This window comes from Scophthalmus maximus, chromosome 7 (assembly GCF_022379125.1).
Source record: "Scophthalmus maximus strain ysfricsl-2021 chromosome 7, ASM2237912v1, whole genome shotgun sequence".
In the NCBI taxonomy this organism is placed as follows: domain Eukaryota; kingdom Metazoa; phylum Chordata; class Actinopteri; order Pleuronectiformes; family Scophthalmidae; genus Scophthalmus; species Scophthalmus maximus.
Window position 1 is genome coordinate 19,856,555 of NC_061521.1, and position 10,146 is coordinate 19,866,700.

Genomic DNA, 10,146 nt, shown 5'->3' on the forward strand with positions numbered 1-10,146 from the left:
TTAACTTGCGATTATTTATTATATGACAGATTTTTTTTAAATATATATACTGAAGTGGTAATCAACATCTCATAGCATGAAGCGTGTCATCATTTATTTCCATGATGCATTTGCACTGCAAGACAAAAGCAACATGAAACTAGATAAATCAGCAAATGTTTACTCAACTACTGAATTCACGTATGGAATATAAAGCTTTAATCACAGCTGAGATCGATTTTTTTTTCTCTCCTAAATAGAAACAAATTTGATTTAAATATACACTTTATTATACGGCTATGTTTATTTGATTTTAAAATAACTATACCATACTTATTTGTTTTAATACATTCATAATCACAGTTCCCTTTCATTTTGGTTTCGAATTTTGACATGATTCTCAAACAACACAAATTTGCTTTTAAAAGCGCGAGTGGCCAAGTCGGTACAACGACGGCATCATTTCACAAAACATCCACACGGCCCAGCGAGGCTTTTAGACATCTTGGGAAAAAACGCCGCCCTCGCCTGTGTTGAGGTTTAGAAAATGGCTGCAACCTCGTCGGCCAAACAGCTACTCACAACAAGCAACAGCTCATCAGAGACAGCGTCACAAACGGGAGGCACACGGCACAGACAGACGGACACACTGGTCTTTTACACATCGGACGTCGCAGAGTACGGTGGTGGTCACACACACAAAGGGGGGCGTCATCATGACAACACACTGAGGGCGTCCGTCAGCATCTTCAGCTCGTCCTTCACTCCCTCCAGGCCTCCCTGGATCTTCAGCGGGTTGTCCAGGACCTCGATGCTGCTGGTGAAGGGGTCGAACCTCACCGAGAAGGGACGCTTGATCCCGGCCACGTATGTCCTGGTGGTATGATATGAAGAAATGTCAGAAAACCAAAAAACAACCTTTTTTTTATTGTTTTTTTTTTACTTTGAGTGCTTCATGGATGTATGCTTTGAAGCTGCAAGAAACTTGAAGAAGCTCCTTGCAGTATATACACACATATATATATATATATATATATATATATATATATTATATACAGACTGGGGTGTCGTGCTTATATCAGCACAGGTTTCATAATGTTTCATTTTCATATTTCATATTTACAAGGCCAGGACTGCGAAAACATTCCCATGTTGATGGTTTTTCTCATCCAGTGTGTCGGGGATGTCGTGTGCGATATTCCACTGGAGACCGAATTCTGTCAAAACACTCACCAAAGCTACTTGTTTTGCAGGGCAACAATTGATGTGTCCGCCAAATAAAACTCGAGCATTTCGCCTCGGCAAGAGGCGCTGCATTAGGAACAGCTGTCTCCTGGCTTCCAGGGATGACCCACCAAAGTTTGTGGCCTTAGGGGTTGGCTGGCTGTTCTCTGACCTTGTCCTAACATAACCCCTCTCCTTTTGATTTATTGGAGGGGTTGTTTTTTTCTCATTATTTTCTCTGTTCTTGTTTATTCGCATGTACCGGATCCAAAAAAAGAAAGAACCTGAATTTCTCCTTGGCATCTGAGAAGCTCTCAGAGACAAAGTAGACTGGCTGGTACGTCTGGTCTTGATAAGGCTGCACGGCCGCAGATTCTGGATCGAACTCCCTCGTCTCTGGTTCATCAGACAGAGAGTGCTGGATGGAAGTTAAAAGAAAAAGACGGTGAATTGGTTGTAACGGCTGCGTTTGTCCTTATCCAGAGTATGATATTGACAGTAAACACAGACAAGAGAATACATGCTGGAACGCACCACGAGCTCTCCATAGGAGGAGAGTAGTCCAGCGCCGTAAGCCTTCACCTCGCCATTCTGCTTACATAAGCCATACTCCACGGTGAACCAGTACAGCTGACGGAGAAGTTATTATTATTTTTTATTGAGAAAAAGAACAACTATGGGGTGGATGATCAATTAATAATCTGTATATCACATTGTAGATATGGCACTTTGCAAAAATGATAAGGACGGGAGGTGGGGTCAGAAAAAGGTGGGGGAGAGTCTATTTTTTTCTTGATCCAGATTTTTTTATGTTTTCATTTTCCTTAATTTTCTTGCGAGATTCACTGGAAAACAAAAAAGTTCCGTCAAAATATTTATCTCCAGAAAATTGCTTCTGTTGTGTGCCACGGACGACGCAAGCGCGTGTTTTGGTGCGGTTTTGAGAAAAAAGTTATAGATGTTTGCTTTACAAAGAACATAAGTCCTATCTTTGTCCAGGGCATGAGATATTTCGAAATAAGATTTGAATAAATCTAAGGAGGATCGGCCTTTTCAAAATTCGAGTGTTCACGTTTCAGCCCCCTCTCATCGCCCCCATGATTTGCTGTTGATGGAGGAGTGCATTCTTACTGTGGACAGTTTCTCAATGTCTTCATCCGAAGCCCCGAGCGATGCCAGACCAAGGTTCTGCAACGAATAATCAACAATGTTGACATGAAATCGTAACAGGGAACTATAATGAACTGCGAAGTCTGCAAGATCTTCAAACAGTGACCTGTGAGAACTGAGCAAAAGTGCGGTCGGCCAGCATGGGGACGTGGCCCAAAAGTTCATGGACACAGTCGCTGAAAGACAAAGAGAAAGAGAGAAATTCTGTTGTGACCAGAGTTAATCCTAAATTAAAATCCCCTACACAGACAAATTTAACTGAGGACAGACTTTTATCACAAACTGGCAGCTCAGTGTGGTTGGATAACAGAGCTCTGGTTACAGCGGGGGGGGGGAATTCTGTGCCCAGTGTGGAAGAGGAAAAGTGAAGACAGAAGTTCATTTTCATACACACTGCCAACAATGTAAAAAAAATAGAAAAGAGGAAGAGAGAAAGAAAGAAAGTCAGACTTTGTTTTCCTGAAGTAAGTTAGCTTAGTCAAACCCCCCAAAAAATGACAACGCTTGTATAAACGACAACTTATATTAAATTTCTCTCTGGCCCGAGGCTTGATGTTTTCATCCATCCCATTCTTGTGAACATGATCTCTCAGGAATGTCTTCAAAATGTGGCACAAACAATAACTGCGACTGAAGTAAAAAATATATTAGATGTTGTTTTTTTTGACACAAACAAATTAGTTAGCTAATTATAATAAGATACCCTTTTGACCTCTTCTTAAATTCCTTCAGCCTGTTCTACAAATATTTTAGCCTGGACAGATATGGATGTCAAGTTCAACTCAACAGTTGGAATTCAAACAGTATTTCTTACTTGATCTTCATTTCTTGCCACTGGATGTTTTATTCTGTGTTCTTTGTATTTTAGCTTTTTCATATATTCATGGTATTTATTTATACTCTATACTCTGACCTTATTCCTGTGCTAGATTTAATCTCCCAATAAATCTTCAATGGCACTAACTGAAAATGAGCGAGGGAATCAGCTCTGCCAAAGTATCCCAGATTAAAAGATGGGAGTCTCACGGAGGTTTACTCGACGTCCCTGCAGAGACACACCGACGGCGCGTGTATCGGAGAGGCATTGATATATAACCGGGCGTACTCACGGTTCTGGGGAGTGCATAGGTGAGGAGCCGTGTCGGATGTACTGGGTGCACTGGAACACCCGGAACGCCAAACTGGCCAGGAAATCTCTGGCGGAGAGCAGACCTGCCACCGGACGCAGCAGGAACCCTGTACGCTCTGTGTGCGTGCGCGCGTGTGTGTGTGTGTGTGTGTGTGCGTGTGTGTGTGTGCGTGCGTGTGTGTGCGTGCAGGAGATGGGAGATAAAGAGGCAGAGACGGAGAATAAGACAGGGAGCTGATGGGCATGTATCCACTAAGACATTTGTACCAACGTTGGTGTTTGCACTCATTGTTTCTCATCCCGTCTTTACCTTTGAGGAAGCGTGACACGTCTTCCAGCTGGGGGATGTTGTCTGGACTGTACCCACAATGCCTCTCCAGCAGGCGGAAGGCCTCCAGGTATTCACTGCAGGCGTGGGTGGTGTACAAGTCTCTCAGGGTTGCGTAGACTTCCCGCCTGATAAGAGAAATAATGAACATTCAGATTTATTTATTCAAATCAAAATCCTGTGTCCCACAGCACACAAAGTTTGGAAACTACCAAACCACCTTCCACTGCTTTCTTATTAAAAACTCTAATCATGGGGAAAAGATCGTCAGTGATTGGTATTCGATGGAATTATCAGTCGTCCGAGATTACTTTTCTTTTCGCCGAGGACTGTCCAACTCAAACGAATGCTTCAAATGAAAATCCATCGGCTTGGGACCTCTTCCCGTCAAATCATTTTTGTTGCTGCGGCCCACTGATGTATATTTTGTGCTCAGATGAGCTCGAGCTGCCACGTCTGCTTCGATGGCGCTCCCCCATCTGTGAATGACTTGCCAAAACATCCATGAAAGACGCACCAAACTCAGCCTTCTCAGAACACGGACATAGTGGGTGCGCGGCCAAAAGGACAGAGCACTGTCTTGATAGCGAGACAGAGGCCAAACAGATTGTATAAAGAGTCCATTTAGGTATTATACTCGGCGGTATAAATCTTCCCCCTTCCACATTCATAGCGCATATTAACAGTATTGTAAAAGAGAATGCAGCAGCTCTTACCATGTGCCAATCTCCTCCTCTGTGTACTCCACTGTGGGAATATACTCCCCACTGAGGATGGACATAAAAATGTATTAGAAATAATCAAGTTTTGGCTCGTTGTCTGTTTTTTTTTCTCTTATGGACGCCAGTGCTATATTAAGGCAAAAGACTGTATCTCACTGTCTATATCTGTAGGCGATGTCACCAATCATCTTCCTCCTCTGTCTGTAGGCAGAGTCTGTGTAGCCCTGTTCAAATCCAATATATAAAACACTGATCACATTTTCTGTGTCGTGACATACTGGACAAACGACATAACCCGCTGAGCGAGGACCATACATGCTACACTGGTGGAGTTGGTTACTCACGGGATGGTCTTGATCTAAGTCCGGATCAAATTTTGTGACCAGGTGATGACATCGGTCCAAATCGGCTATTTTCTTTGGGAACCAGTGAACTGACGGGGGAAATTAGGGAAACGGTGCAAATTCAGGTTATTTCTGCCATCAATTTGATATTTCAATTGTATTTTTGTAAAAAGCAGAGAGACGGTGTTACATTTCACTTCTTTGGTGGTTTTGACATCCTCCGCGTTCCTCCTGATGGAGCTGATGAGAGTGCTGACGTCGGAGAGGTGCACCTCACAGCGGACAAAGTACTCCAGGCCCTCCAGGTTCTCCCGGAGCTTCCGGCATGGCCGCGTCTCCAAATGGTGAATCTTAGCTTCAAATGTCTGAAATATACAATCAACACACGCTGTAAATGTGCTGGATCACTCTATGACCAATGTGGGGTGCAGTTATGAAACGCAGTGTTTGATATGGAGAGGTTTGCGTTGTTGTTGTTTTTTTAACTGAGTCTATACATTTTAAGAAATAATTTACAAATTCTTCCAGATCAGTTGTAAACCATTATTGGAAAATCTTGGCCAATAATGGTAGTTGCCAGGTTGTGGGAGGGAAAAATCTCTTTGATAACTTGCCTAACAGAAAAGGGGCTTCAGACGATCTGCATCGAAATCCATTTACTGGCAGAAAGTTAGAAACCAGCACATGAATAAATTACCAACATTTACAACATTATTCCCAAATATACAGACTTAACAACCAGAAGGATTTTTAACAACCTGGCAACCATGAATTTATCCTATGGCTTTTACTTGACTAGTCATAAATTCATTAGGTAGAAAGTGATAAACCCTTTTTTAAGCCAAAATGTCACTGTCCAAAATACAAGGTTTTGTTTTATTATCAATTTTTTAATTTGGATCGTGATACCTCGAAAACCTTCAGTGTCCGCGACAGCGCGGGTGTCTTGGACTTCCTCAGCGTGAAGAAGAGGTTGAGGAGCGCCTTCCCATCATCTTCCTCGAACACTATCTGCTCACTGGCCTCCGCAGCCTCTGCCGCTGCGGCGGCGGCTTCCCGCTCCTTGCGCGCGTCCTCGATCAGGCTCTGCCGCCGCCCGAGGAATCTCGGAGACTGTTTGAAAGAAAGAAAGATTTTAAAAGAAGAAAAAAAAAAAATCAAATAAAAGTCCGATGTGCTGTAAATGATTCGATTCAAGTCGCGGACTTGGCACACGGACACAACAAAAGAGCCACAACTGCTGCGCCTTTCTTACCCTTTTGAGCATCTCTTGGGATATTTGAGGAGATTACATTTCCAAATGAATACGTGAAAGAGCATTGCGGTCAATGTAACCGCACATTATAAGTAGACGCCACACAGGTCACACTTCTAAATGCGCACATGATCCTGTGCGCATCAGGCGCAGCCGCTGCGTAATGGTCACCTCGCCGAGAGCTCTGCGCGTAACAGACTTTGCGGTGCTCTGAATGTAATGCAGACGTACAACTCGGAACACAATCACACACAGTCACCAATTACACCATTTTAAAAAAAGAAAAAAAAAAAGAGGCCAGTGTCAACTTACCGTGATGGAGTCGGACCTCTCCAGCTCGGACGCCGCTCTGCGGATGCTCTTGGCGGAGGACGTGGAGCTGCTTGAAAGGGGCATATTCTTCTCCGGGCGCTCTCTGCGTGTCAAAGTGTGACTGGAGTGACTGAAGAAGCTGTGGCGCTCACTGGACCTCTCGGGCTGTGCTGTGCTGTGCTCCCAGACCTTTTCTGTTTCTGTTGGAGGGGGGGTTTCTCCCCCCACCGCAGACAGGTTCCCTCTTTTTATGGGGTAATTTATTTGCACTTTCTGACGTCAAACACGCTAATACCACTCAAATCAATCAATGTGCAGAATCTATCAGACAAATCTTAACTTGCAGCCGTTACAGGGTTTTTTTTTAGTGTTTTTTTTTTTTACATCTTATACAACATACACAGATGATTGAGTTTCAAACAGAGTGCACATGATGTTTGGCACATTTGTAATGTTGTACCTACAACATAATTTATCATTTTTGAATGAATTTGAAGTTCTTAGCTATATCATTTATATCTTTTAACATTTTAACAGGAACCTCATTATACGGTCTAAATAAATATCTTAATTCCATGTAAATTCCAAATATTTTTTTCCCCCCACATAATGTGCAATTTGATCAACATTTACAAAAAAGTACAATGACCATTCTGTTGTTTGAAACGCCAGCTGGATGCAGTGTAGTCAGCTTTAGACAATAATCAAAGCTTTGACCCCAGGGGGCTTTACATAAAGGTTAGACCTGAGAAAAGTCAACTGTGGAAAATTAAGTCACTTTATCAGTTCAATCCAATCTCCACAGATCCTCACAAAATTAGATTTGATTGTGGAGACACACACACAAACGCACCCAATGAGGAGAGAGAGAACATCACACTGCTTCCCTGTTTGGACCGCTGTTCCTTACAGCAGCAACCACATTAAATGAACGTGTACCACTCCTGGGACTTAGAGGTGGTTATCATCCACAATCACATGATTGCGGAGTGATGTACGGTGCCCACGGGCGAGCTCAGGTAAAAGGGATTATCTGCGGACCTCTGGGCTACATGCTGCCACGGCAGCAACCTCGCAAGGGCACAGAGGGAGACGACAAATGGGGGCCCCAGTGTGACTCTTCCTCCAACCTGAACACGCAGGATGAAAATGCTAAAGAGCACCGGCGTAGCCCCGGGCACAGACAGCGGCAGTTCCCCTCCATAAGGGGGATGAGGGAGTGAGAAGAATGAAGAGAGAGATTAAAAACGAACAGACAAGATAGAAACCACCTTTTCACCTCGTTGGGGCCTGTTCTCTGATGGACACAGAATAGATCGGTATATCTTTAGAATTGATGCTTTGTGGGTTCCCCCCCCCCTCTTCATTTTTGACCTTTATTGAAAGTTGCATGACAAAATTGCTGCGGAACAGGCAAAAGGTTTGACATTTATTCAGAGAGAGAGGAACAATTATCAATTTTATGGTTTGTTCCATCCACATATGTTTTTAGTTTTTTTTAAAGTAATCAGACATCTTATACAAAAGACATGTGCGTGTAATGTAGGCGCGTGTAATGCAGATGATAAACCGTCATAATTCACACAAGTTCTCTAGGGTTCCACTGAGAAAGACATTTGTTCAAACATTTGCCATTTACAAAAACATCTGACTGAAGAAAAACAACAAAAACCTAATTGTGTATCCAGGAAAAAGTTAATCGAGGATAAAAGACTACTGATAAAAAAAACAATTGGATTCCAAACCACAAGAGACCTTAATGATCGTACAAGCAGCCAGCCCACCATGTTTTGTCTGTGGAGGGGTTGTGGAGCTACGGGCTTAATCTGGATCAAGATAAACCGTTTCCCCTCCAAGTGTCTGCTTTTCCTGTCTCGGCCCAGTTCATCAAGACTTTAGTCCATTACTGGTTATTTGAAATCACCCAGAGAAAAAAAAGCCTCACTTCCCTTAACGTCTGGTGTTGTCGTCTTGTGTGAGAGGTAATCTGGAGCTCAGCGCTGAGCTGTAGGTAAAGACCCCGCATGTCTAGAGCCCCGGACTCTGACCTCAACCTCCCCGACAAAGAGGGGAGGGAATTGGGGGGCCTGTGAAAATGGTAACATTCGCTCCCCACAAAAGTCAGACTCAAGCCCGGTTAAAGGTTTCACACCCCCTCGCATCATCATCACAGGTTTTGATAGTTTCTTTGCGGCCACTTGAATTAACAAACACAACCAGCCAATTTTGAATTAGTGCCTTCTTTATTGTCTGTTGTAGTAAGTCAGTTTTTCTTTGGCTTTGAGTTACCGTGTCTGCTGCGTCATCCTCCTTCCTGGTTTGGGCAAAACATGTGACTGAGGGGTGGAGTCAACTTAAATGCAGAGGCCCAGCAACTGGACCAGACCAAGAGTCGTATTAGCATGGGGGCGGATGGGGTTTCTTTGTGTAGCGTTTTAGTTGTTGTCCATGTTATTTCCCCCTATTGTTTCAAATTGGTCTGATCTGCCAGTATATATGTCTCTCCCTGCTCAGGTCAGTTGTTTGAGTTAAAGTTTTTGTTAGCGGTATTTTTTGAGAACAGTTTTGTTTGGTTGATCGCTTTTAATGGGCCCAAATTTATACTCAGTTTTTCATCTTTTTCATTCCATTGTGTTTTTTCGGAATGCTTTGGGTAAAATAAAAACCCATTTTTGATAAGTAATCCTGCGTTAGTCTCTCCTTTGACTGCTTGGTCCCTGACGGGGCCTGACCACCAAGAAACCAGAGGGTCATTGAATCACAGCAGTGATTCAATGACCCTGGTGTCTTGACAATACTGTCTTTCTGGTAAGTGAGAATTCATGGAGAGGGTAAAAGATTCTCCCCAATAACAGGTGGGTTGTGACCGACACAATTTTCTTTGGTGAAGGTATGTTCTCTACCACAACCCATGTATAGTTCTTATAGTATAAGTATAAAATAAAAAGTAAGTGATCTGATAACCCGCATGATTTATTTTTCATAAAACATAGTTAATGAAAATCCTGGATCTGCCACAGTTTAGAAATTGCTAGATAGATTTGCATACGCCTGCTATCTAACAAACTAACAAGCTTACTTGGCAGTGGTAATCAATCAACTAATCATTTCAGCTTTAATGTTTTCTACTTGTTTTCACAAGTACTTTTGTTTCAAAAAATTTAAATCTAATCTTAGATGATCTCTGATCGTTTTGAATGTGGTAAAGAATTTAAGCTTGGGTCTTAAATTCTGTTCCAGCAGAGGCAGAAGTATTGAAGTTTATTGCAATGCCTATTCAATTCATATACCTAATGAATTCTAAGCTGATAAAACCCGTAGGTACCTTTGATTAAGACAGCTGCAGTATTCACATTATAGTCTTAACAACAATTACATATTTACCTGATGTGTGATTATTTTGAGTTTCCAACACTAAATAAAAGTTAAGTATGGCAATCGTATTGGCTACATGCTCAGGTATCAAGCAGGGCGTGTCATTTGAATTTCAAAATCTCTAATCATGAGAGATCTGAAAATGCTCAAAGTGAATCACCTTCATAAATGATCGGATTTCAAGGTTTAGCGGATCGTGACATGCCCCCCGTCCTACTCCACTCTTGCCGTGGTGAACTGCAGCACAGCGTCAGGGGGGCGTTGAAAAGTCCCGTCTGTCTTGTGCGTGGTTAGGCTGACTCATCACC

At 42.8% G+C, this 10,146-nt stretch overlaps 1 protein-coding gene across 1 annotated transcript; it reads right to left on the reverse strand.

Annotated features, from left to right (window-relative positions):
* Positions 1-6,837, reverse strand: th (tyrosine hydroxylase). Its single transcript, XM_035643599.2, has 13 exons — positions 6,464-6,837; positions 5,806-6,009; positions 5,087-5,261; positions 4,897-4,985; positions 4,709-4,776; positions 4,547-4,597; positions 3,813-3,958; positions 3,483-3,618; positions 2,480-2,549; positions 2,335-2,391; positions 1,738-1,833; positions 1,488-1,621; positions 1-853 (listed from the first exon to the last, which is right to left on the reverse strand). Exons 1-13 carry the CDS (start codon positions 6,545-6,547, stop codon positions 694-696), a joined length of 1,470 nt encoding a protein of 489 aa, XP_035499492.1. The 5' UTR covers positions 6,548-6,837; the 3' UTR covers positions 1-693.
* Positions 6,838-10,146: the final 3,309 nt, after the last annotated feature.

Coding starts and splice junctions, on each gene's coding strand:
- th (XM_035643599.2), bottom strand. CDS start 6,547: ATGCCCCTTTCAAGCAGCTCCACGTCCTCCGCCAAGAGCATCCGCAGA. Junction 5,262..5,805: donor GGACACTGAAGGTTTTCGAG/GTATCACGATCC, acceptor TGTATATTTCAG/ACATTTGAAGCTAAGATTCA. Junction 1,834..2,334: donor ACATTGAGAAACTGTCCACA/GTAAGAATGCAC, acceptor CTTCTCCGTCAG/CTGTACTGGTTCACCGTGGA.